Below are 27,667 nucleotides of genomic sequence, written 5' to 3'. Positions count from 1 at the left end.
AGTAGATTATTAAAACTAATTAATAATTATTTTAGAGTTAATATATTTAACACTAGAATAAAAAAAACAAATAATACATAACATGTTATATTTTTATTAATCAAATTATTATAATTTAAATTAATCTTAACAAAATAATATAAAATCATAATTTTAATTTTATCGCGTGCGTGCCATGCACGGGTTAATACACTTGTTATTAATAAATTCTGAGTAATTATTAGTTGCTTGATTAGAATTGATTATTAATTATTAATTATCTAATTAATTGTTATATTATTGTGTTAAATTAAAATATTATTATAATATTAATTAATAATATGTTTATTTTTATATTAGTTATTTTAAAAATTAAGACAGTATTATTGTAAAATGTAAAAAAAATATAGATTGTAAAATTTAATTTTAAATTTTTTATTTTTAATTATTTTATATTTTTATTTAAGTTAGATTGAATTAACCGATTCAAGTAGTATTCAACTGGTAACTTACCGATTAAACCAGTAAATATGACGGGTTGGATCACCGGTATAAATGAAAAAGGAGGAACAGGGCATCTCCGAAACTAAAATTGGGAGGGAAAGATGCGCGGCGCAACTCAACTGAAAAGCAACATCAGTCGCAAGTCACAACCATCAACGCCACGACGGTGATGTTGCTGTTGTCTTGTGGAGTCGCTAACTCGCTTTGACCTCTGCAAATTGAGCTTCTTGTTTCTTCAACAATGGCATTTCTAACTCGCCTCCATTCCTTCGCAAGGCCCTTCTCCTCTCTCCTCTCCACCTCGCGCCAGGTCTCTCTCTCTAACACAAAGCTACTGAAACTTCCTAGAAAGGTAGTACTATTAGGTTACTAGGGTTGCCAAACCTATCTCCTACTTGCAATAGCTACTATTGAACGTTGTAATTCATTAATCTACTTTTTTTTAACGATTAATATCAAATTAGGGGCAGATGTTGTAATTTTAATTTCATAATTTTGTTAACTTTAGTTCGGTTCGATTGAAGGTTGAACTTTTAGTTTAGTTTCTGAGTTTGAGCAGGTATGCATGAAGGTGTAAATTATTATCATAGCATTATAGTCAACGTTTATGTATAGTTCCTTTGGTAGTGATGTATGTTTTTTAAGGGCATTAAAATAACCTCAAAATGTGATCATTATAGTCCATTAGTCTAACTAAATGAGCCAATTAGTGCATATTGAACAGGAAATGTGGCCTCTTTTTCATCTTATTTTATGAAAAGTAAGAGCATTTCAGGAATTGATTCTGATCAAGCAACACACATGAAATACTTGTCTCAGGAAAGTGCTAGCACATAGGTTTCGTAGTTTGTCATGTAGATATGTGTTTGGTAGCCATTTCATGTAAATCATAGCTGTTCGTTTTCATCTTATTTTATGACAAGTTATCACTTTTTCCCCAGAGTGGAGGTAGAGCAATAATGACCAAGATTGGCATGAACATGTGCTCGCTTTCTCCAGCTGGTATTGGTTCCTGTGTCTCTTAATGCTCCCGTGTGTATGTTTTGTCATCAATTCCTGCTGGCCTTCTTTTGTGATCATTATTCTCTTTCCTTTTGTGTATGATTTATATATGTATCTGTATTCAAGTATGTTCGCCTTTTTCGCTGTTATTTTAAATACTAACTGCTTATATTTAAAAATAATCGTGAGTAATGTGTTAATTATTTTGGAAACATTTCATAGTTTCAACTGAAGCCTCAGATTTAGAATTTGAAGTGATCCATGATGATGTCAAAGCAACAGAAAAAGATGATGCACTTCGCTTGGCTGTCTCACAGCTTGCTAATGAGTTTAGTGAGGAATCCATGTTATCTTTGCAGAAGTTTTTCGGTGTGCGCCGCGCTCAAGTGATATCTACGGGCTCCTTGAAGCTTGACATAGCTCTTGGAATGGGAGGATTGCCAAAGGTGACACTAGTGCAGCCACTATTTAGACATAGCCACAAAGATAGGAATTTGTATAACGTTTTGCAGTTTGATGGTTGTTGACACACGTTGTCAAATGCTCTGGTGTTCCCTTCTTTCGCTTTCATGTTAGTCATATAGCTTTAGCATCTCACTGAGCTAGTTTGTTTTCTGTGTTAGCAAGCTCATATTCTGAGAACTCCACCTCTGGCATCCTATTATATATTCATGAGGTTTCCTAATTTCTATTACGTTTTAACACATTAGGGTAGGATTGTTGAAATTTATGGACGAGAAGCAGCTGGCAAGACAACACTTGCACTTCAAGTTATTAAAGAAGCTCAAAAGCATGGAGGTGTGTACAAAGATTGGTGATAGATGATATTTTGACAAAGAAGTTCTTCATGTGTTTGAGTTCAAAATATGAATACACTTTATTAGAGTTAAAATATAACGGTGTTTGAGTTCCTTATGAATATTGGTGTCATTAGTAAGTGATTATAGGCAATCAATAATAAATAAATAATTTTTGGAGCACACTGGAGAAAATGATTTCCTCTGTATATTCTGTTGGCAGGATATTGTGCATATCTTGATGTAGAGAATGCATTGGATGCTTCACTTGTGGAATCAATAGGTGTGAATACCGAAAAACTTCTTGTCTCGCATCCAGATTGTGCTGAAAATGTGTTGAGCATGGTTGATACATTAACGAAAAGTGGAGCTGTAGATGTGATTGTGATTGATAGTGTAAGTATATATTTCGTTGTTTGCATCCATTTATAACTAGCGAGGATTTGGTAGAGCAAAAATTTTCTCATACTAAATTTGTCCACAAGCAAACCTTCATCCAAGTATTTGTCTAGCTTTTGATCATTTCCTCTTTGGCTCTGTTTCTTATATGATTATACCTTATACGATGACTTTATTGTCCCAGGTTGCTGCCCTTCTACCCAAGCGTGAACTTGATCAGTTAGGTGTTAGCACCAAACTAGATTTACAACCCCGACTGATGACCCAAGCACTGCGGAAAATTCAGTATTCATTATCACATTCACAAACTCTTATCATTTTTGTTAATCAGGTTGAAACCATACTACTTGATCAATTTCAAACCTTACTATTTGAATTTCTTTTTGTAATATATTTACGATTCACTGGCTTTATCATTCCATCTTCGTACACAGATTAGATTTAGTCCAAAATCAGCTAAGGGATGTGGACCTGCAGAAGAGGTCACTTGTGGTGGAAATGCTTTGAGATTCTATGCTGCTGTTCGATTGAGACTTTCGAGAATGGGATTGATCAAAACTGATGATAAGGTAATTTCTACTTGAATGTACTGTTAGTTAGGGTTATGACATATGACAGACGGGGTATAATAAATTATTTAATCTCCTGATGAAAACTTTACAACCCTGCCACCTTTATTTTATGATTTATATTAGTATATTACTTGTTTAATGCCATTTAGTAAAATTTAGAAAGAAATTTCACCTTTTCTTCCCAAGAACCTTTCTCTTATTGTTTAATTCTTTTGCTCTCCCTTGTGTCATCCGGTACTTTAGGTGGAGGGTCTTCGGGTCTGTGTGCAAGTGGCGAAAAATAAGCTAGCACCAGCAGCACTCAAAAAGGCTGAACTAGGCATCAAGTTTGGAGGAGGCTTTTGCCAAGAAGCAGAGGTCTTAGATTTGGCTTGTGAACATGGAATGATTGTAAAAGACGAGGAAAGCTACCTTATAGAAGGAAATACTTTCGATACTAGAAAAGCGGCCGAAGTGCATTTGGCAGAGGATGACAGCGTCTTTGACAAGTTGGTAAGGGACTTGAGAAGGCTATATTTTTGAAAATTCAGGCAGACATTCAAAGATGGCGCTTACCATAAACTTGTTCAGTCAGAATTTAGAAGGCCTAAACTCTTTCTATGTTGTGTTTGCATACTGTATACTCATGCGAGTGAACTTCGAAAAAGTCAAGTATTGCCTTGAATGAGCATCACCCATCTAGCAGAGGAGTATAAGGCAATTTAAGTTGCAGGAATTTTCAGCTGCAAGTATTGATCCCTTTACATCTAACATGTAGCAAAATTTGATATTTATTGTTGTATTCATTTGTTAGCAAAACATGATAAGCTGCATTGTAAATTATGAAGTGTGCCTTTTCCTTGTACCAAATTCTCAGTGGATCCAACCAAAAGAATCATAAAGGTTGATTCTTGGAATCTTGTGGGTGTATTTCATGAATCTGTTTTTCTCGTTTTCCCTGTCATTGAGGGCTTTTAACTGTTTAGATTCGACCTAAGGATCCGGGAATAGATTTTATAACTAGCACTCTTGCAGTGAAAAATAAATACATAGTTAAAATAAAAAGTTATTGGTGTTCATTTAAGTAAAATTATATCATTCTTATGGTGTTTTAGGTTTCAGAAAAGATTTAGCAAGACATTGGACATGCACATCTATCGTTTTTCCTAACAAAGACATACAAATTAAGTCTAGAAAAATGAAAAAGAAAAGAACAAGATAACTTCATAACTTTCTTTGAATGAAAATGGTAGTCAGTTTAATACGAATTCCACTACCTTATAAGAAAACAACTGTGGATCTATTGCTTCTGGAAAAGATGGAAATATCTAGCTCCATTTAGTTATTGATTTGATAATGCAATGTAAATTGGATTATTGCAAGTGGTTCTTGAATATAATAATAATAATGTTACCCCACTTCTTGTGGAATAATAACAAATATTTTTGATTCGGTATAAGTGACTCTTGACTTTAGAAACCCAATACGATAACAATACTAATACTGTATTTCCAATAGAACATGAATTTGGATAATGATATGCTTAATACTATGTGCTATGAAAGTGGATTCTTAGTTTCTTACTTTCATGAATAGCAGCACAAAAATCAAGTCTAATTCGCCATCAAAAGGAAACCTTCTCTATCTTCCCATGATCACTCTATTAACCAATTTTTACAATAGTATATGAAAGAATAAGAGAGAAACAATTAAGAAAATACATCGTGTATTGAAACTAAAGAATAAAATTTCAAGACACAACCTTAAAAATAACTTATCTTCCATCTACAAATTTTCTTTTTGTATTGGAATTTAAATAAAAATACTGAAATGAAAATTTTATATAAAAAGAAAATCTTATAATATAAAAGCAAAGAAAGACACTCTAATAGCCAAGAGACTTGTGCCATTAAATGAGACCAAATATTAATGAAAAATGAAAATGCAAATGAAGCCAAGTTTAGCATTACGTCACCCATTTTCTATGTCCATGTTTCTTTCTAGTTTCTTCCTTGTTACTTGTTAGAGAATACTGCCTTACCATTACAGGCAGATTAAATGAATCAAAAAGATCTTCCTACAAGTGGACACTCATATGTACAATGAATAAATTCATACAAAATTTCATTTATTTTTATTGGAAAAAATTTCATTTATTTTTAGTGAACGTACAGTTTTTATTATTAAATATAATAATTTAATTTTAATGCATCGTCATAATTATTAAAAAAACGAATATAATTAAACAAGTGACAAGACATTAAAATTAAACTTTAAATACAATATAAATTTTATATAAGAATAATCATTTAATAATAAAAATATGTACAAGTGGAAATGGAAGAAATTATTAGGTATAGCTAGAATGTGAGTACCATCCAAAAGGAAAGAGTGGGCGAGTTTCTCATGTGCAGAAGATGATAAAATTAATTTAAGAGCTAGCAAGCAAGACAACCTGTAAGATGTCACTTCAATGGTGAAGAGAGTTTTAATTTTCTTCTTCTTCATCAAGTGGGTGTTTGGTGGTGTTCTCTTGACTTAGCTTGTAGACTTGTAGTCATTGACTTGGTGGAGTATATTGTAGCTAAGAACTATTGATCTTTAATTTCTATGAACAATTACAAAGGCTTTAATTTGTTAGTTGTTTTTATTGTGTTATGTCTATATAAACCAACTACTTTGGATCCTCAATTGCAATATATCCTTGATCTTCTTAGCTTCTTTCAACCATTTTTCCATTTTTCTTTCAAATGGCTCAGTCCTATTCAACTGTAAAATTTTCTTCCATATTTTCTATCATTCTCTACTCATTATTAGTGCTACTAATTGCTGGCACGGCCACAACAGGTTGCTCCATTATTCCTTAATTAATAAGTCTCGTATTTATCTATATTTATATGTCAGCCTCAATATCTTACAGGAATGTGAATGTTATTATTATTATTATTATTATTATTATTATTATTATTATTATTATTATTATTATTATTTGGTAATAATATATGTATTGGTCCTTATCTAACAATAGAATTGAGTTTACTAGTATATATAAGAAAAGTTCGTTGAAAATAATATTTTAAGTTTTTTTCTTTCATTTTTTCTTTCCAAATATATGACCATATATAACTTCATTATTTTTTTATGATCAAGTTTGTATATGAATTCCATTCCACATATGAGATATATAGCTAGACATACGAGAAATAGAAGTAGATAATAATTTTCAGTCTTTTAAATATTGAGAATGTTTTCTCTGTCTCTATTTCTATAATCAAATAAATTTCTATATATCTACCATGATAAGTACTATATTAACATGTCTTCATTAGAATACTTATGAATATAATAACTTAAAATTAATTTAATATATTTAAATAAATTACATACTAATCTACATTTTATTTATTATTTTCATGGAAAGACATACTCACTGTTAAATTTTAAAAGATAAAAATTTATATGTAATTATCTTTATTTAAAATTTATAATTAAAAATTATTAGATAATAATTTAATTAAATTTATCAAATCATTAACTATTAATTTTATGAAAATAAACTGTTTATAATGGAGTCTTTACTTTTTTAAAAAAAAAGTAAGTTAAAAACTCAAGTACAATTAATTTCATATGAAATTGATAGTTATTGGATAATAATTTAATCAAACTTATCAAAATTATTTAAACATTCTCAATTATCAACTTCAGATGAATAGCATGTTTAATGTTCATAAACTGAGGAGTGTGATGTTATGTTTGCAGAAGCAACAGGTGTATGCTATGGAAACATGGGAAGCAACTTGCCATCGGCACAAGAAGTGGTTGCACTCTACAAACAATATAACATTCCAAGGATGCGAATCTACGCTCCAGACCAGAATGTTCTAGAAGCCCTTCGCGGCTCCAACATCGAGCTCTTCATGGACATTCCAAAGGAAAATCTAGCACCCTTAGCAGCCACCCAGGACAACGCCAACCAATGGGTCCAGCAATACGTAAGAAACTATGGAAATGGAAATGTGAGGTTCAGATACATCTCCGTTGGAAACGAAGTCAAACCAAATGAAATTTATGCGCAGTATGTGGTGCCCGCCATGAACAACATCCAGAATGCTCTAAATGCTGCTGGACTTGGTAACCAGATCAAGGTTTCCAACACCATTGAGACCGGTGCTTTAGGACAATCCTACCCTCCATCGCAGGGTTCCTTTAATGCTAATTACAGAGCCGCATATCTTGATGGTGTTATAAGGTTATTCATTTCTACTTCAATTCTATCTATTTCTTTCGCTCTTAGTTTAATTTTATATAAAATTGATAGTTGAGTTGATATTAAATAATAATTTGTCAAATTTATCAAATTATTTAATATTTTTTAGCTATCAATTTTACATAGAGTAAGTTAAAATTAAGTGAATTTCGTTTAATAATTTTTTGTTATTAACGATTAGGTTCTTGGTGAATAACCGATCACCGTTGCTTGTGAATGTGTACCCTTACTTTAGCTACTTCTTCAACCAAAGAGACATTCGTCTAGACTACGCACTTTTCACCGCTCCTTCTGCTTTGGTCACCGATGGCTCCCTACATTACCAGAACCTCTTCGATGCAATCGTCGACGCCACGTATTCCGCGTTGGAGAAAGCCGGCGGAGGCTCCCTGGAGATAGTTGTGGCGGAAACTGGATGGCCCTCCGACGGCGGTGTGGCCACTTCACTGGACAACGCAAGGACTTATAACACCAAGTTGGTTGAGCATGTGAAGCTTGGGACTCCAAAGAGGCCTGGCAGACCCATTGAGACCTATGTTTTTGCCATGTTTGATGAGAATAATAAGAACCAGTCACCGCCGCCATATACTTATGAGAAATTTTGGGGGCTCTTCCTTCCAAATAAACAGCCCAAGTACCCTATTAATCTCAATTAGTAGTCGAACTTATATATACATTTAGTAATAAATAAGATCCAGAATAATAATAGTTAATCGAAAGTCATTAGACGATAATTTAATCAAACTTATCAACTTCACTTTAAGTTAACACTTGAGCTTCTGTAATAAGATTCATGATTCCAGAAAAAGTAATATCATATACTCCATGATAATAAAAATGTTTTGCATCTAAGCATTGTTTGTTGTTAATGATAATAATTATAAATATGTATTTATGTTTGGCATGGAATAAGAGAAGTGTATGTTGTTGTCTTATGCAACACTTAAATGGAATGTTTTCTTATGCATAATTAGTAACTTTTTGTTATATTATATAGGGCAATTCACCTAAATAAATTATTTCATCTTCAAAATTACGTAAATACATTGTTTCCAAATATCTATGAAACGCGGATTACGTTGAGTTGTGGCAGCATGAAAACCGCTGTTGTCTGTCGCGGTTTCTGCATGATTATGATTGGTCATAAACCGCTACTACCAGTAACTGTTTATGTGCATTGAGACATGTGTGTAAACCGCTAGAGGCAGCAGCGATTTACGTTGAGTATGAAAACAAATAGTAAAACTAATCTTTATCTTAAAAATAATTACAAAATAAATAATTAATGGTATATACTATTTAAATAATATCATAAATAAAAAAATTTAATTTATCATTTCACAATATAATTTAAAAAATTATAAATATGCATGTAATAAATTTTTTATTTATATTTATTATTAAAAGTGAGACTAAATTACAAATAAAAAAATACAATACTCAAAGTATTAAATTATATAAATTAAGACTAATTTTTTTTATTCTCATCTCTTTTAAAATTTATAAATAATAAAATAATTTATTTTTAGCCAAAAGTTCACTAAATCATATAATTTTCTCTTTAAAAATCATTTCATTCTCTTTTATTTATATCAATCATAGAAAGGAGATTCGGAGAGTTTGGAGAGTTTGGAACATGAGTTGTGTTCTTTGCTTCTGAATTGCATTTAAGGTTCTAGCTAAATGATTTTTTTTTTATTTGTGCAACTTTGTTGTTTTATACCAAAAAATAAAAATTATTTGTATTTTATAGTTGATTGATTGGATAAATAATAGTGATAACATCATAATTTTGATGAATAAAATAAAAAATATAAATATGCATGTAATAATTTTTTATTTGTATTTATTATTAAAATAAGACTAAATAGCAAATCAAAGAGTGAGTATTGACAGAGTACTAAAATGTATAAACTAAGACTAATTTTTTTTATATTCATCCATTCTAAAACTCACGAATGATAAAATAATTTATTTTTAGTAAAAAATAAGGTGGAGCAATAGAAAGGTGCTACAAAGATCATGAATATTGTAGATACCAATCAACCCCTAGTCATTTTTGGCAAGGCCATCAATAATCAAAGGATTCTCCACCAATCCATTCCTCAGCATACTCAAACGACTTGTTTATAATTGCCAGCACACTTGAAGCATAATTTCGGAACAGCTTGCCATTTCTTTCTAACTAGATTGTCCAGACAATAGCAAAGAACCCAATGAACCACCTCTTTCTATCAACCTTCCTTGCTAATAAGTTCGTCCAGCTTTTAAAGTGCTCCTTTAGAGTACTTGGTAAGGACCACCTCCTTCCAAAGGCAAGTAGTCAAGCACACCACACCTGCCATGTGATCTCACAATCAAGAAACAGATGAAAGGCAGTTTCCTCAGACTTACAACATAGCACACACAAAGTGTCATTCTGATCAATAACATGTAGTCTGCCCAGTCGGTCCTTAGTATTCACCCTTTCGATCAACACAAACCAGGACAAGAGCTCAATCCTCGGGGGACGAATCTTTTCCATACAGCACTCGTGAAGCTATAGCTTGTGACTTCCTCCGGTAGAACTTCCGCATGCAGCGCCTGGACAAAGGGCTTAGTTGAATAAACACCTGTTTTATCAAATTTTTACACCACGCTATCCTCTCTCTCAGTTGTGGGCTTGACTGGCTGTAAGGTCTCATGAAGTTGGTTTACTAAATCCAACTCCTATTAGAACAACTCCCTCCTCCACTGAAGCTCCAAATCTAGTCATAAAGACACATATTAATATAATTAATTAAAGAGTTTAAATAAAATTACTAAATTTAAGTTTTTGGATATATTTATTATAAGAGAGTCTCTTCTGAAATAAAGATAATTGTAAAATAACAAAATAAGAGGTTAATCATTGTTAGAGTAAACTATTAAAATAATATTAAAAAAGTTTTTATTCGGACAAAAAAAATTTTAAAAATATGAAAGACAAATTAACTCTTAAAAAATTATTAAATTTGATAAAACTAATTGAATATTAACTAAAATCGTTTCCGTTAACTAAAAGCATTGAGTGTTAACTGACGAAATAGCTGTGATGTGGCATTAAGACCCGTTTGAAAAGTTTCAAAAGTTATTTTTTTTTAATTTTTAACTTATGAAAAGTAATAGTATTAATATCTAGTGCAATTTTTAAAATTAAATTGTAACTTTCTAAGAAGTTATTTAAGTGCTTATAGAGAAATTAAAAAAAATAACTTCTCACGTGATAAAAAGTTTTTTTTATCACATTTCTTTTGAAATAAATACTTTTAGAACTAAAAAACCAAATACAAAATAATTTATTTATAAGCTACTTTTAATATAAATATTTATTGTTTAAGCTATATATCTTTTAAAAAGAACTTAATTAAACTGTTTACCCAAACTAGATCTTAGTACTTAATTACACAACATTATTAATTATTTTGAAAAATAAAAAACCCTAATTCAAAATTTTGAAAATCCTAATTTGGATATCTTTAGTGTTTTACCACCACCTCCTCCCACCACACCCACTAATGCCACCATTAATCCTATCTCTAAATCACTATCAACTCATTTTTCTTCTCACCTTATAAGATTGAAACCATCACTTCCTCAATTTAGAGGAATTTGATTTATTTATTTATTTATTTTTTGAAGTGCAGAGAGCTCAACACCGCAAGGTGGAGCGTTGAAAAACAAAATAAAACAACTAACAACAAACACCTTAAAGTACCTAGCAACCCTAGTCATCTTCAGTATTGCCATCAACAATTAAAGGGTTCATCCCCAATCCATTCATCAGAAAAACTAAAGGACCTGTTTATAATTGCCACCACATCTGAGGCTTGATTTTTAAAGATTTTGGCATTCCTTTCTTGCCAAACTGTCCAAATAACAGCAAAGAGTCCAATAAACGACCACTTCCTCTTAGCCTTTCTCGCTGAAACATTCGTCCAACTTTCAAATTGTTGCTTTAGTGAACTTGGCATTATCGAAATCCTCCCAAGAGCAAACAGCCAAGCACACCACACCTGCCAAGTGATCTCACAACTAATAAATGAAAGAGACTCTACAAACTTATAACATAGAGCACGCGTATTATTATTCTGGTCAAGGACCCCTAATCTACACAGTCGATCCTTAGTATTCGCCCTGCCAACCAACACAAACCAAGAAAATAACTCAATTCTTGGTGGGACAAAACCTCTTCAAATAGCACTAGTAAAGCTATAGCTATAGATTTCCTCCAGAAGAATTTCCGCTTGCAACACCTGCACAAAAGAGTTAGTCAAGAAAATACTTGACCTATTAAATTTTCATACCACTCTATCCTCCCTCTCATTTGTTGGCCTAACTGATTGTCAACTCTCATGAAGTTGGTTTACTAGCTCCAACTCCCATTGGAATAACTCTCTCCTCCATTGGAAAGTCCAAATCCACTCTAACCCATTTCAAACCCACAATCCCCTATAACATATCCTTTAAGGTTTGAGACCAAAAAAAGTCTTGGGAACACATCTTTTAATGCTCCACTAGGTAACCATCTCTCCTCCTAGAATCGGATTGTTCTCCCATTCCCCAGATCCATAGACAAGCCTCTGATCATCTTTTCTCTCACATGTGGCTCCCTGATTTGTAAAAGGTAGATATCCTTCCATGGACCCCTTCTCGTTGGTATAGGCTGGGCACTCAACATCTCAAACAGATTCATGTGATTGCAGGAGCAAACCACTTTTTTCCATAAGGGACAGTCCTCTTTCAAAAATCTCCACCACTACTTAAACAATAGAGCTGTATTCTGAGCCACTACATCCCCAACCCTCAAACCACTTGTTTTTTTCGTAGCCATCACGAGATCCCATTTCACTAGCGGCATCTCGTTCCTCCCATCCTCTTTACTCCACAAGAACCGTCTTTGTAGAGAAATCAACTTCTCCGCCACTGCCTTAGGCATCTTGTATAAACTAAGATAGTAAATAGGAAGACTATTAGGAACAGACTTAATGAGAACCAGCGTACTCACTTTATTGAGTGTCTTTACTTTTCACAGACTAAGCTTTTCTTCCACCTTGTCAATCACAGGTTTCCATATCCTCACAAGCCTCAGATTTGCTCCCAGAGAAATGCCCAGGTACTTGACTGGTAGAGACGCTTCCTTACAGCCCAACAAATTACACATCTTCCGTGTCCAACATCGCTCACAGTTAACTGGAATAAAGCCCGATTTCTCAAAATTAATACTCAACCCATACATCATCTCAAAACATCTCAATAACCATTTGTAGTGTCTGATAGAGTCCTCCTCAGTAGGACAAAACAGGATAATGTCATCCGCAAACTGCAAGTGTGATAGCTCAATATCATATTGACCAACCAAAAGCGGAGAGGTACGTCCATTCCTCACCGCCTCTCGCCGATCATTCTATGAAGAACATCAATAACTAGCACAAATAGAAAGGGAGACAGAGGATCACCTTGTCGAAGATCCCTTTCCATTTTGAAAGGCTTAGAAGAGGAACCGTTTATAAGAACCGACATTGATGTAGAGCATGCACACTCCTTGATCTAGTCCCTTCACCTGATGCCAAATCCCATTTTGTGTAACAAAATATCCACAAACTCCACTTAACCCTATCATAGGCCTTCTGAAAATCCATTTTAATAATTGCTGAGCTCTTTTTCCTTGACTTCAGCCAATGCACAGTTTCACAGGCAATTAGGGCCCCATCATGTATTTTTTTGCCCTTCATAAAAGCACTCTGAGAATCCCCTACTAAACCTGGAGCCTTCCGCATCCTCCGAACTAACACCTTAGATATGACCTTCTACACACTGCCCACTATACTAATCGGCCGGAGATCTTTTATTTCTTTGGCTCCAACAAACTTCGGTGCTACCACCCAGGTGACATTCGAATCCTGAGGTAGTGTAGCTGACTGAAAAAATCCCATCACAGCTTCAGTGAACTCCCTTCCTACTTCTTCCTAACACTTTTTAATGAAATGCATATTGTACCATCGCTATCTGGTGCCTTTATTGACTCACAATCCCAAACTGCATCCTTTATTTCTTCAACAGAGGGCATCAACTCTAACTCTGTTGCCTCTTCCTCACTTAACTGCTTTACCAGCCCATCTCGGAATCCTATGTTAGTCGATGTCTCTTGATGATACAAGCCCTTATAGAAACCACGAATAGTAACTTTGATCCTGGCTTGATTCCTTACTAACCTTCCATCCGTGTTTCCAAAATTCTCCCTATGCCATCTGCCCAGCAAAACCGTCAAAGCCTTCAACTTGTCTATGAATTGTATATCGCCTATGCTCCTCCATTCCTCCTTCACCATCCTCAAGAATCCCTCATGAGTAAACCAGGAGTCCAGGCTCTAAAATGGTCTCGGTCCCCCCTCTCACCCTTGTGGCATCCATAATCAGTGGACAATGGTCTGACAAACCTTTAAGTGCTCTTTTTAGCCTTATTTCAGGAAACTCTTCTATCCACTCCAGGCTAACCAGCGCCCTATCAATGCAACTGCATGACTGGCCTCTGAACCATGTGAACATACGATCAGATAGTGCTAGGTCCACTAGCTCTATATCCTAAACCCAGATAAGAAGCTCAAGTCTTCCGATACAACAAGCTTTTATTCCATTGTGTGCGCACCATATACTAAACAGAAAGCACAACAGAAATCGTATTTTACCAGCACTCCATCCATACACAGGCATCTATCTCCTTTATAACAGTTGTTTATCTTAAACACCATTTTATCCCACATCAATAGTAGGCCACCTTACGCACCTTCCGCTCCGAAAAACTCCCATTTAACTGTATCATTTTCCCAAAGTTGCACTACATCAAATTTAGTCAAAGCCGCTTTCTTAGTCTCTATGATGCCTAGCATATTCAGATTAAATTTTCTCCTAAAGTTCTTCACCATACTCAACTTTCCTAATGTAACACCCTATCATGCAGAGTCTTATGCTTAAGTCATAAAAACAGAGATGGCAAGATATTACGACCTCTAAAGTAAAAAAAATTAGTACGTATAGTAGTGTGAATAACGATTATAACTAGGAGCCTTTGAAGAAAAAGAGGTAAAACAAAACCGTTAAATTGAAAAGTGCAACACTCCAATCGATAACATAATGTAACGGACAAGGACAAGCTAAAACGAGAATATATATACAATAGAGTGCCAAAAACACAAATATCAAAACTCAAGATCCGGTTGCGAAGATAACCGGTCAGAGCATAGAAGTATATACATGTATATATAAAGTAAGGAACCCAAAGGAAATCCAAAGATGAAATACAAAACATATTCTCCAGCATAAAAAGTATCTAAGTGAAAACATAAAACCAAAGTAAAGTCTCGAGAACCAAGGATCTTCACTAATCCAGAAGTCTCCAGCATGCCTCAGCGAGAAGCCTCACGACCTGCATCTGAAAACCACAAAATCCGCATGGGTGAGAACTGGAGGTTCTCAGTATGGTAACAGTACCCACATATCTAACATGTAATGTCCTGGGAAAGCCGAAGGCAATCCTAGAACTTCCAACAGATAATTCAAAGCTTATAAACAGATTAAACCATAAATGGCAACTGACTAAAGATCTTCAATCTAACTAACATTCCCCTTTTTAATTCATGCAGACCTCCCAACCGCCAGCAGTAATATAATATGACAAACACAATTATATCAGACAAGGAGATATACAAATAGGAAACAGATATGACATTTAGACAATTAACAGGTAATATGCAGTCAATTAGGCAATTCCAAACATTTCACATAATATGCATATGATGAATGCCTATCCTAATGGCTGATGAGTCTCATCTGTCGGTTATAAAGCCAACCCGACAAGTCCTGGTAGCTAACCGTTGGACTGTCCCTCTGTCGTGCATTCCCAACTCAAGTTATTCACAACATAAATCATAATTCATATCCAACACCCTCACTGGTGTATATACACGGGGGCGAGCTCATCCGGAACTTTCACAATGTCTGGCCACACTTACGACATAGGGTCAGCAGAGTATCGAGTCTCCACCTGGAGCACGTGGTGGCTAGCCACTGCTTTCTCCCAGAGAAACTCATATCTCAGATAGTGGAAGTGCAACATTAATGCACATTTCATTCAATAAGCATATATGCAATCATACTCAGCCATAATTCAATAATGGCTCAACCATAATTCGGCAATAACTCAACCATCCGGCTCATAATTCAATCCATAACCAGCCAATTTATTAACAATTACAGCCCTTCGGCTCATGGCATATAAAGCACTTCCACCACCAACCTCCGTATCTCATACAATCATTTTTTATCATCATAGATTGTTAATTCTCCCCTTTCTTCATTCACAAGCTACCACATTTCCTAGCTTCTTCCCATTGCTAGGCTTATCATAATGATTTAAGACATAAGGGGTAAGATCGGAGGCTTAGAAGTATGAAATTTGGCTTTGAAAACTCAAAAATCAACATTGGGGTGAAAATAAGGTCACGCGTGCGCGTCGTCCACGCGCATGCGTGGAAAGCCACAAGTCATAATGAAGCGTATGTGTTGCCCACACGCACGCGTGGATAGGAGAAAAGCCAAGTGACGCGTGTGCGTTGGCCACGCGTACGCATGGGTGCGTTTTGTGCCCCACGCACAAAACCAGCGCAAATCCCGAATCAACTCTCAGGAATTTGGCTGGGCAATTGAATAAGCACATCGACGCGTACGTGTCGACCAGGCGCACGCGTGGGTAGTGAACATTTGAAAATGACGTGTGCGCATCGGCCACGCTTACGCGTTGAAGTGCGTTCTGCCAAAAAAATTTACTAAGTTAAAAGCTGCAGAATTCACAGTTTCAAACCCCCAATCTTCTGACGGGCATAACTTCTCCGTTTTAAATCTTTTTTCACCTGTTCTTCAAACGGCATAAGCATCCTAGATCCAATTTCATTTCTAAATAAATTTGGCACAAATCGGGGATTCGGAGTCTAAGTTATGTTCCGTCAAAGTATGCCCAAAAACCTCATTTTCATACAAAACCACAAGGTGCCATTTTCAGAACAAACCAATTCCAACCCTTTTTAAAGTCAACCCAAACATACCAAAAATCAACCTCAAGCCTCCTCAACTCACACATTAACATTTTTATCAAATTCACAAACCACCATCCCACCATTTTAACCCATCTCAATCAAATAACTCAATTTCAAACACATGATCATGTCATATATTCTTCCTCATCCTAATTTCCAACAACACCATTTCCAATCAACCCTAATTACATCCAATCAATATCATCCTCACCATCACATGGTTTGACTCACAATTCAACCTCAACCGATCATCAAACATATATCAAAACGTGCATATCTCTCATGCATCATACCATCTAAACATCAATATTTATAATCACATATATGACCATACAATATATCTCATCCATTCAACAACATCAACAATTCAATTCCTATCTTAGAGCCTCTAGCCTAAGTTTTCACACTACATTACATTTTAGATACAGGAAACTGAGACCATACCTTAGCCGATTTTTTCCGCTCAACCCGGAGCACTTCCAAATCACTTTTTCACAAGCTCTCAAGGTCTCAACACCTCCAAGGATAGATTTTTAGCACACCAAAGCCCTTTTCCAGTCTTTCCAAAATTTCAATCAAGCTTCAATATTCACATACACACTACTTAAGCCACAATTATCATATCCAAACACAACAACTCAATACCCAAACATCATAAACCAACAAATTTCACTAGGTTTGCAAATCTTACCATACCCAAGAATCAAAGAGACAAGATTACTCTTCTCCTTCAAGCTAGTTGGATCTTTTAACATCAAAGAGCTCAAAATCTCAACACTTTTCACCCAAAAATTCGAATTTAAGGGCTGAGGAACTAAACTAAATCGTGGCTTACCTCAAGAAAAAATAGTGGGTTTTGTAGAGCTTCTTGCGGTGAACGCATGGCCGCAAACAGTGCGGCCATCGAAGCTCCGGATCAAAAGTTATGGTGGTTTAAAGATCAAATGAGAGTTAGAACTTTGGAAGAGTGTTCTTCCCCTTCCTTTCTCATTTTCAGCGTGTGTGAGGGTTTAGGGAGGAGAGAGAGTGCTATTTTTAGGGTTTTAGGTTTAGTTTGGTTGGGACAAAGGCCCAATATGGGTCCGATTGACCCGGTTTGGCCTGTTCGGTCCAATCTTGGACCAATTTCTATAAAATTGGTATCGAAATTCTTGTTTTAATCCCCTCTATCATATTAAGCCATAAAAATCACATTTTTAGCTTTCTAGAATAAATTCTAATTTATGGTTTAGTTAGTCATTAATTAACCGGGTTTTACACCTAATATTCCAAGAGCTAAAAATCATTTTAACGCATTTATACACACCTTTTTTCGATTTTTTGGACGACTTCTTCTAGCCTTCTCTTTCTGCTTAATTAGCTTTTTTTTTCTTCTGTGCTTGTACCTCATTCTGGGCTTGAAGTATTGCCATAATGTCATCGTCCTCATTATACTGCACTGCTCCAGACTCCACTGCAAGCTCCCAAGCCTCCCTATTTTCTTGTATTTCATTCGCCCATTTACTTTTTGAGGTTTCAATTCCAGCTTCACTTTCATCATCACAACAGTCATATCCCAAGGCCTCTATAGCCCTTCCAGCGTCATTGTTGCCTTGCTCCAATGCTGTCTCTAATACTTGAACCTCACCTGCACCTGGGACTTCATCTGTCGAACCCTTTATCGACTCTCCGTGTCCCTAGCTATTACTGTTACGACTTGCCTTGTCCCATTCCTTTGCACTTGGATCATCGAGAGTCCATTACAATGTTCTCCCACATTTCTCACAACCATGTCACTATCACAACCAAGTCATGAGCCCCAGTTCCTCCTCTAGACCGTTCCACTGCTAAGACTCCACCTGTCCCCAAAGTACTCGCCCCAGCCAACCCACCAAAGTCGTTTCCCTACTCCTCTCCACCATTCGATTTTTGCCTCGCCTCGACTCCCCCAGACCACACGCCAGCAACTAGGAACAGATTTGCCAGCGACACAGTTCTCCTATCATCGACCATCACGAACCGAACTAGGCTACCATCATCCACCGCTGCCTGGCTCGCCCCCCTCGATCACTGTTCGCCATCGCAGAGTTCTTCCTGATACAACCAACCGAGCTAGAAGGATCTGCACTGTTACTCACCTTAAAGCTTCCACCACATGACTGGTCCCGTCCCTCGACCGTAATGTCTGCACTGTCGTGGTTCTAGCTGCCATCATCGCAGCTCGGACTCCCACCCACACAAACCTCTGGATGCTCCATATAACCTATTAGCTCTTGGTTGCCTCCAACCCGCTTCAATACCGGTCCAGTAAGAGGAGCAGTTTGTCGGCCATTATGCTGCAAGCCCAACCGCACACCCTTAGGCTTTGGTAGCATAAAATGGCCCCAACACTAGTGAGAAGGTTATTGGGCTCCTTAGGACCCAAATCCCTCCTAGCTTTACTAGTAACATCATCCTCAGCCCCCACATATTGCCTAACGTAGTCCCAGGATAAAGTTCTTTTTGAATTAGCGTCCAAGCTGTTAGCCTGGGATCCCGGAACATCAGCGTTTTCCTCCATGGCATTAACTCCGTCACTTGCTGTACTTGACGTTTTAGAATTCAAAAATCCATTACCCCACTCATTCAAATCTTCAGGGAGAATTACAACTCTACCCTTCTGATGAACTTCCTCTCTAGCCGCCGGGACCAACAACTCCGCCTCTGCATCCCATCCCAGCCGCTGCATGTGGCATCAACAACCGCCAAAATTACTTAAATTATCCCTAGTTGCATAATTAGCTCCTATCATGAGACACCGACTTCCATCCAGAACCTCCTTCATCACACAATCCGCTAAGCCAGATGCATCGCTTCCTACCTCCGTAACAAACACGTCAAAACTTTCCCTTCCTACCAACACGCAAACTTTTTCATGAATGGTCTCAAACCTATACGTATCGATCAACACAGGTCCACTGCAAAACGGCATCCATGATTTTGTAACATCATCACAACTAACTACTTCACCCCACTGGCCACCAATCTTACTGAACGTGTCTTCTGACCATACCTGCAGCAGAACTCTGAAACATTCAAGCCACACTCTTCGCTTATCACATTGCACACGCTCATCCCATCGGCAAACGCTATAAAAGAATCGCAAGAGACCATCCATAATAGAAACCAGCGCTTCTTCTGCACTACGAACGCTATCAAAGGTCAACACAGCTTTGTACACTCCCATGTCACAGACTTTAACTACATAAGGCCAATCCATGCAAGTTGTCTCGTTTAACAAATGGAAATTAATAGGTTTTGTTGAACTCCCAATAATACTCCTCTGTAACCAGGCCACATTATCCTATGCCACTATAACTCCTACTTCCTTTGTCCTACTGTTTCCGTGGTTATCCTTCGCATTTTCTATAGGTATCCTTCCTTCCCAATGATCCCTGGTCTGAGCAGGACATTTCCCTCTATCACCCACCTCTTCACCTGCACGCCTCTTCTCTTCCAAGTGATCATTAGCTTTCCCACGATCAACTTCTCCAGCACCTGTATTCCTCCTTGGATCTTCGACATCTATCGCCTTCTTTCTCTTATAACTATCCCTTCTGTACTTGGCTTCCCCCACATAGATCTCCTTTCCTCTTAAGCGCACGTGATCCATATCTAAAGTTTCTTTCACAGCCCCTCATTTCGTCGTATACCGTATGAACGCAAACAGATAAACAACACAATTTCTCGTCTTTATTGAGAGGTATATGTCATTAAACCTCCCCATCCAAAAAAATAACTCAAATAATTCTTTTTTCGAGATATCACCTGGTAACCTGCCCCACAAATACGGTGAATAAATCCTCCAAACCCTTAGATTCTTATCTTATTCTTGTAACTGCCTAGTCCTACCCCTCCCAGTGTTTTTCTACCCTCCTCTCTCTCCTACATATTTATTGTACTAATCCATAAAAGCTATTAATTTGATTCATTTATTATATAACAAATATTTGTTATTAAACGTATTATAATTTTTAATTATATTTATATTTTAGATAATTATTTATATTATCAATATAAAAAATAATAATTTTTATTAATGTGATATTTTATAATTAGATACACAAATAAAAATATATCAAGAGTTTAATAGCATGCATAATGCAATTTGTCATTTTCTACGTTTTGAAAGAGATAGCGAGTGACAATGCGTCCTAAAATTTAGACTGAATAGCAAAACTTAACTTAATCTATTGTTGTGCATTTTTTTTTTGGAAAAAATATAATTTAATTCCTAATTTTTTGGTTTGCGAATATTTAAGTAATTTAAAATTATATTTAAGTTTATAATTTTTTTAAAATATGAACACATCAATTTTTAAATTTAATTTGTTCTATTTTAAAACACTTTTTATGTGTGCATCCGTATCAATTAGACTAGTATAACAAAAATTACGTTTGATTATTTATTAGATTTGACATATCCAAATGAACATGAGAAATTAATAGATCCAAATTTTAAAAAAAAAATCAAAATTTAATATATTTTTAAATTTTCAAAAAATTTAAATATTCACGAATCAAAAGATTAATAAACTATTTATCTTTTTTTATTATATTCTCAAATTTAACAAGATAAATACTAGTTTATTATAAATGTGAGTTTTATTTAAATATTTATCACCAATTAATATACATAAAATAAAATTTAAATTTTAATACTTATTTAAAGCAATGAACAAATTAACCATTAAACCAATATAAATTAATCTATTGTTTTCACTTTGCAACTTTTAAGATACGAATATTAAATTTTGTAGCTGTTGTGATAAGTACAAAGGATGTGGATGCCCATTAATATTATAGGTGACTCAGTTTTTCTATAAAAGAATATTCATATTTCCAAAAAAGAATTTACATTTAATAATGGTTGAAAATATAAACCATATTCATGTATTAATAGGAGGTATGGTACGAAACAATACACAGCAATAACAATCAATAACAATATTTCCTTTCTCTCTTTACATACGATACTACTTACTTTAGTAACATATATATATATATATATATATATATATATATATATATATATATATATATATATATATATATATATATATATATATATATAAATCACTTCTATTATATCAAGATAATTATATTGGTGATCAAATTTTTAAGAAGACTCAAGCAATAAATTTTCATTATGTCGAAATTCTCTCATCTTGAATTCAATACTCTTGATATATCTGGAAACAATTATTTATCATGGATATTAGATGGTGAAATCTATCTTGATTCAATGAATTTTGAAGATACCATTAAGGCTGAAAATAATACATCCCAAAAGGATAAAGTCAAAGCCATGATTTTTCTTTGTCGTCATCTTGACGAAGGATTGAAAAATAAATATCTCACATTAAAATATCATGCAGATCTTTGGAAAGACCTTGAAGAAAGGTATAATCATCAAAAGACGGTGATACTTCCTCAAACTCGATATGAATGGACGCACTTGCGTCTACAGGATTTTAAATCCATAAATGAATATAATTCGGCAATGTTTCAAATCACCTCACGAATGAAATTATGTGGGAAAAAGATATCTGATAATGATATTTTAGAGAAAACTTTCTCGACCTTTCATGTCTCGAATGTGCTCCTGCAACAGCAGTATCGAGAAAAATGATTTAAAAAAATATTTTGAATTAATTTCTTACCTTCTTGTTGCTGAACGCAACAATAAATTACTTTTAAGGAATCATGAAGCGCATCCAGCTGGCGCAACCCTATTTCCTGAAGTAAATACGGCAAATCATTACCCCAGAAGAGGTAAATGGCAAGATTTTGGGAACAAGAAAAATTATGGAAGGAAAAGGAATTATGTTCAAAGGAGAGGATCTCACCAAAAGTAGGATAAAGAAAGAAATATTTGGCAAAATAAATCAACAGAAGGTACGTGTTTCTGTTGTGGTGGAAATGGCCATTGGTCGTGTACTTGTTGTACACCAAGGCGCCACAAGCATATTTGGAAAAGGACGACAAAGGAAAGGAAACGAATTTTGTTTCAAATGATGCTGAAAATTCCACCACTCATTATTATGTATCTGATTTCTTTGAAGATTCTGAAGGAAATATTGGTCATTTAATCAATGATGGAATAGTTTAATATGTGGGATCGTTAAGTATCCATGTAAATAAATAATGTAAAGAATTTATTGTTAAATTTTATTTTCTATGTATTTAAGTTTCAAGTATGATGTATATAAATAATAAAATATTAATGTTTATATCATTAAATGTGTCAAGATTTAAAATAAAATTTTACTATAAGACATTATTTTTATTTACAGTGTTTCTTAGAAAAATAATTCCGATCAAGTATTCAATTTAACTGTGCATACTACTCATTTTATTATTATTATTATTATTATTATTATTATTATTATTATTATTATTATTTGTCTTTGAAGAAAACGGCAAGGATATATAATGAAGATGTATGCCTTGTGGATAGTGCAAGTTCGCACACCATTCTCAAAAGTGATATATATTTTACTCATCATGTGCCAAAAGAAGAATATGTTAATACTATTATTGGCTCAGACAATGTGATTGAAGGCTTTAAGAAACTTGTTGAGCTTTAAAGATATTCGCCGAAATGAATATCATATTGAGACTATGAATGAGAAAAATCATGAGTACTTATGTATCATAGCTCATGATTCAAATAAAAAGGTTATATTAGAAAAGTTGTCCTCACTTTTATCTGGGTTATATTATACCAGGATTAGTGTAATTGAATCACATGCCACTGTAAACCAGAAGTTTACTAGCCCAAATGAATTCATAACTTGGCACGACCAATTTGGTCATTCGGAAACAACCATGATGCGAAGAATTATTGAAAACTCCAATGGACATTCACTAAAGAACCAGAAGATTCTTAAATCTAGTGAATTTTGTTGTGCTGCATGTTCTCAAGGGAGGTTAATTCTAAGGCCATCATCAGTAAAGATTGGATTTGAGTCCCCTGAATTCCTATAAAGGATTCAAGGTGATATATATGTGGACCTATTCATCCACCATATAAATCTTTTAGATAATTTATGGTCCTGATAGACGCATCTTCGAGATAGTCACATGTGTGCTTATTGTCTTCTCACAACCTGGCATTTGCGAGATTACTGGCTCAAATTATTCGATTAAAAGCACAATTTTCAAAAAATCCAATCAAAGCAATTTGTCTTGATAATGCTGGTGAATTTACTTTCCAAGCTTTTGATGCTTATTGTATGGCTAATGGAATAAGTGTTGAACATCCAGTAGCTCATGTTCACACATAAATTGCTAGACCCTTACTTATGAGAAAAAATCTTCCAACATCATTTGGGGGCATGCTATTTTACATGCCGCAGCACTTATTCGTTTGAGGCCAACGAGTTACCATCAATTCTCTCCTATGCAATTAGCTTTTGGCCAGCAACCAAATGTTTCCCATTTAAGAATTTTTAGGTGTGCGATATATGTTCCCATTGCACCACCTAATCGCACCAAAATGGGACCCCAAAGAAAATTGGGGATATATGTTGGATATGATTCTTCCTCTATAGTAAGGTATCTTGAGATACAAACTGGATATGTATTTAAAGCCCGATTTGTGGATTGTCATTTCGATGAATCAAAATTTCTAATATTAGGGGGGAGAGAATAAGGTTCCTAAAAAGGAACTTAATTGGAATGCATTATCGTTGATACATTTAGATCTTCGATCAGGGCAATGTGAACTAGAAGTTCAAAAGATTATACATTTGCAAAGAATAGCAAATGAATTGCCTGATACATTTTTTGATACAAAAAGGATAACCAAATCTTATATACCAGCGAAAAATGCCCCAATTCGAATTGATGTCCTAGTTGGACAAATTGTCACCGAAGCAAGTACACGCCAGAAGCGTGGCAGGCCTGTCAGTTCCAAAGAAAAAAAATTCTCGAAAGCAAAAAGAGGTAAATAATATTCCTGTTGAAAAAGACATAGTAAAGACGTCTATAGTTGTCCAAAATTCTGATATAGTTTTAACGCCAGAAAACGTTCAGGTACCTGAAAATTATGAAAATGACGAGATCTCGATAAATTATGTCTTTACAGGAGAGAAATGAGACCAAAATAAGACAATTATCAATGAAATATTTGCATATAATGTGGTATTAAATATCATGCATGAAAGTAAGGATCTTGAGCCAAGATCAGTCGAAGAATGTCGACAAAGGAATGATTGGCCAAAATAGAAAGAAGCTATGAAGGTTGAGTTAGACTCACTTGCAAAACGTGAAGTCTTTGGACCTGTAGTCCGTACACTAGAAGATGTAAAATCTGTTGGATACCGATGGATATTTGTGAGAAAACAAAATGAGAAAAATTGAAGTTGTACGCTACAAAGCTCGACTTGTAGCACAAGGTTTTTCACAAAGGCCTGATATAGATTATAAAGAAACATATTCCCCTGTAGTGGATGCAATAACATTGCGTTATTTAGTCAGTTTATCCGCATATCATAAATTATATATGCATTTAATGGATGTGGTAACAGCCTACTTATACGGCTCATTAGATCGTGATATCTATATGAAAGTCCCTGAAGGACTAAAGATATCTAAACCATCCAATGAATATTCATAGGGGTTATACTCAGTTAAATTGTAAAGATCTTTATACGGTCTAAAGCAATCTAGACAAATGTGGTATAATCGTCTTACTGAGTATCTGGCCAAAAATGGATTCAAGAATGATGATATCTGTCCATGTGTTTTCATAAAGAAATCTGCATATGGATTCATTATAATTGCTGTGTACGTTGATGATTTAAATATCATTCGGGCTCCTTAAGAGATTCCAACAATTATAAAAACTCTAAAAGAAGAGTTTGAGATATGAAAGATCTTGGAAAGACTAAATTTTATCTCGGCTTGCAGATCGAGCATACAAAAAATGGGATCTTTATTCATCAAACAACATACACAGAAAATATCTTGAAGAGATTTTACATGGATAAGTCACATCCATTAAGTACCCCAATGATTGTAAGATCTTTAGATGTGGAAAATGATCAATTCCGTCCTAAAGAAGAAAATGAAGATATCCTGGGTCCTGAAGTACCATATCTTAGTGCCATTGGAGCACTAATGTATCTTGTTAATAATACACGACCCGATATATCATTTGCTGTGAATTTATTAGCAAGGTATAATTCCTCTCCAACCAGAAGACATTGGAGTGGAATCAAACAAATCTTTTGATATCTTCATGGAATGGTTGATATGAGATTGTTTTATCCCTATGGATCCAAGTCACAATTAGTTGGCTATGTAGATGCTGGATACTTGTCTGATCCACATAAATGGAGATCTCAAATAGGATACCTATTCACATATGGTGATACAGCTATATCATGGAGGTCCACGAAACAGACAATTGCAACAACATCCTCTAATCATGCTGAAATACTAGCGATTTATGAAGCAAGTCGCGAGTGTTTTTGGCTCAGGAGTTTGATCCAATATATTCTGTCATCGTGTGGACTAATTGATCATAAGATAGCTCCAACTGTTCTGTTTGAAGATAATACATCATGCATTGCTCAACTTAAAGGCGGATACATCAAAGGTGATACAACAAAGCATATTTCTCCCAAATTCTTCTTCACTCATGATCTTCAAAATCAAGGGACAATTGATGTCCAACAAATCCGCTCAAGTGACAATCTGACAGATTTATTCACAAAGTCACTCCCAAAATCCACCTTTGAAAGATTGGTACATGAGATTGGGATGCGCCGATTTCAAGACATTAAATGATGTCAACAAGAGGAGGAAACTGTACTCTTTTTTCCTTGATCAAGTTTTTTTCCTATTGGTTTTTTTTTTACAAGATTTTTAATGAGACAGTCTTCATTACAAAAGATTTTGTACTCTTTTTTCTTCACTAAAGTTTTTTCTATTGAATTTTTCTTTTGTAAGATTTTAACGAGGTATAATCCTAAATGGTCATCCAAGGGGAATGTTGTGATAAGCACGAAGGATGTGGATGACCATTAATATCATGGGTGAATCCGTTTTTCCATGAAAAAATATTCATGTTACCAAAAAAGAATTTTCATTTAATAAATGTTGAAAATATGAATCCTATTCATGTATAAATAAAAAGTATAGTACGAGATAATACACAATAATAACAATCAATAATAATTTTTTCTCCTTTTTTTTATACTCTTCTCTCTTTATATATGATACTAATTATATTAATATATATATATATATATATATATATATATATATATATATATATATATATATAAATCACTTCTATTATAACAAGATAATTATATTAGTGAATATTAATGTTAAAATTTTATATTTTATATTTTATATTTATATCTTTCTTATTTGTTTATTTTTCAACAATAGAAACAATAATATGCATCGTTGTCGCGCAGGCGCACACCTTAGACTTAGACCTCACCCTGCTGCATCCTACAATTGGCCTTTGAAAGTGGTTGAATGCGACAAAAAATGCTTGCTACTCGGGCCCACTTTACAATACATTACTAACGTGTTTCATTTTCAGTTTTTGAATTGCTAATTACAGATGTGGCTCTTTGATCACTGAGATTAAGAATCAAAGAAATAAAGTGTTTTATCATCTAAATACTTCTATCCAACTGAAAATGAAACGCTAGCAGCTTTGATGTGAAATAATTCAGAGTTAAAATAGTTTAATAATTAAGTTGAAATAGTTGACCACACACCTTAATAATTAAGTCTTGAGTTTTGTTAATGAATACTTCTTAAATTAACAATTAAAAAAATATAATACAAAATATTTTACATAATCGTTTTATTTTTTTATAATTATTCACACAATCAATATAAAAAATAATTATTTTATGCTAAAATACGATTAGTAATCAGATGTACGAACAAAATTAATAATATATTAAAATTAAATTTATATAATCATATTATTATACTTATATTAAAATAAAAAATTTAAACAGTTTTGCTAACAATAATCTTTACAAAATACGCCTGAACTAATAAT

The 27,667-nt window shown here is 34.4% G+C and overlaps 3 protein-coding genes across 5 annotated transcripts; 2 read left to right on the top strand and 1 right to left on the bottom strand.

Moving 5' to 3' along the window:
- The first annotated feature begins 471 nt into the window (after nucleotides 1–471).
- Nucleotides 472–4,149, top strand: LOC112695989 (DNA repair protein recA homolog 2, mitochondrial). Of its 2 annotated transcripts, none has more exons than XM_025748543.3 (8): nucleotides 472–793; nucleotides 1,425–1,485; nucleotides 1,708–1,931; nucleotides 2,196–2,283; nucleotides 2,506–2,678; nucleotides 2,866–3,012; nucleotides 3,116–3,250; nucleotides 3,497–4,149. In XM_025748543.3, the coding sequence occupies exons 1-8, from the start codon at nucleotides 725–727 to the stop codon at nucleotides 3,773–3,775; spliced, it is 1,176 nt and encodes a 391-aa protein (XP_025604328.1). In that variant the 5' UTR covers nucleotides 472–724; the 3' UTR covers nucleotides 3,776–4,149. The 2 variants fall into 2 exon arrangements, with proteins under 2 accessions (XP_025604328.1, XP_025604327.1); XM_025748542.3 differs by having other exon boundaries at nucleotides 537–835.
- A 1,576-nt stretch (nucleotides 4,150–5,725) lies between these two features.
- LOC112695988 (glucan endo-1,3-beta-glucosidase) lies at nucleotides 5,726–8,447 on the top strand. Of its 2 annotated transcripts, none has more exons than XM_025748540.3 (3): nucleotides 5,726–6,079; nucleotides 6,992–7,481; nucleotides 7,735–8,447. In XM_025748540.3, the coding sequence occupies exons 1-3, from the start codon at nucleotides 5,983–5,985 to the stop codon at nucleotides 8,153–8,155; spliced, it is 1,008 nt and encodes a 335-aa protein (XP_025604325.1). In that variant the 5' UTR covers nucleotides 5,726–5,982; the 3' UTR covers nucleotides 8,156–8,447. The 2 variants fall into 2 exon arrangements, with proteins under 2 accessions (XP_025604325.1, XP_025604324.1); XM_025748539.3 differs by having other exon boundaries at nucleotides 5,768–6,079; nucleotides 7,681–8,447.
- A 3,829-nt stretch (nucleotides 8,448–12,276) lies between these two features.
- LOC140173593 (uncharacterized) lies at nucleotides 12,277–13,297 on the bottom strand. The gene is made up of 3 exons (XM_072198079.1): nucleotides 13,058–13,297; nucleotides 12,551–12,924; nucleotides 12,277–12,466 (listed from the first exon to the last, which is right to left on the bottom strand). The coding sequence occupies exons 1-3, from the start codon at nucleotides 13,295–13,297 to the stop codon at nucleotides 12,277–12,279; spliced, it is 804 nt and encodes a 267-aa protein (XP_072054180.1).
- Between the last annotated feature and the right edge of the window lie 14,370 nt (nucleotides 13,298–27,667).

Source organism: Arachis hypogaea, chromosome 6 (assembly GCF_003086295.3).
Source record: "Arachis hypogaea cultivar Tifrunner chromosome 6, arahy.Tifrunner.gnm2.J5K5, whole genome shotgun sequence".
Taxonomy (NCBI): domain Eukaryota; kingdom Viridiplantae; phylum Streptophyta; class Magnoliopsida; order Fabales; family Fabaceae; genus Arachis; species Arachis hypogaea.
Note: the sequence above shows the minus strand (reverse complement) of the source record. Positions and strands in the feature narration are given on the sequence as shown.

Excerpts from the sequence above, each read along its gene's own strand:
- LOC112695989 (XM_025748542.3), top strand. The coding sequence starts at position 725 with ATGGCATTTCTAACTCGCCTCCATTCCTTCGCAAGGCCCTTCTCCTCT. Across the intron at positions 836-1,424 it reads TACTGAAACTTCCTAGAAAG|AGTGGAGGTAGAGCAATAAT; the intron begins GTAGTACTATTA and ends CTTTTTCCCCAG. Across the intron at positions 1,932-2,195 it reads GAATGGGAGGATTGCCAAAG|GGTAGGATTGTTGAAATTTA; the intron begins GTGACACTAGTG and ends TTAACACATTAG.
- LOC112695988 (XM_025748539.3), top strand. The coding sequence starts at position 5,983 with ATGGCTCAGTCCTATTCAACTGTAAAATTTTCTTCCATATTTTCTATC. Across the intron at positions 6,080-6,991 it reads TGCTGGCACGGCCACAACAG|AAGCAACAGGTGTATGCTAT; the intron begins GTTGCTCCATTA and ends TTATGTTTGCAG. Across the intron at positions 7,482-7,680 it reads TATCTTGATGGTGTTATAAG|GTTCTTGGTGAATAACCGAT; the intron begins GTTATTCATTTC and ends ATTAACGATTAG.
- LOC140173593 (XM_072198079.1), bottom strand. The coding sequence starts at position 13,297 with ATGCGGAAGGCTCCAGGTTTAGTAGGGGATTCTCAGAGTGCTTTTATG. Across the intron at positions 12,925-13,057 it reads AAGGGACTAGATCAAGGAGT|AATGATCGGCGAGAGGCGGT; the intron begins GTGCATGCTCTA and ends TGTTCTTCATAG. Across the intron at positions 12,467-12,550 it reads GTGGAAGAAAAGCTTAGTCT|TTTATACAAGATGCCTAAGG; the intron begins GTGAAAAGTAAA and ends TTACTATCTTAG.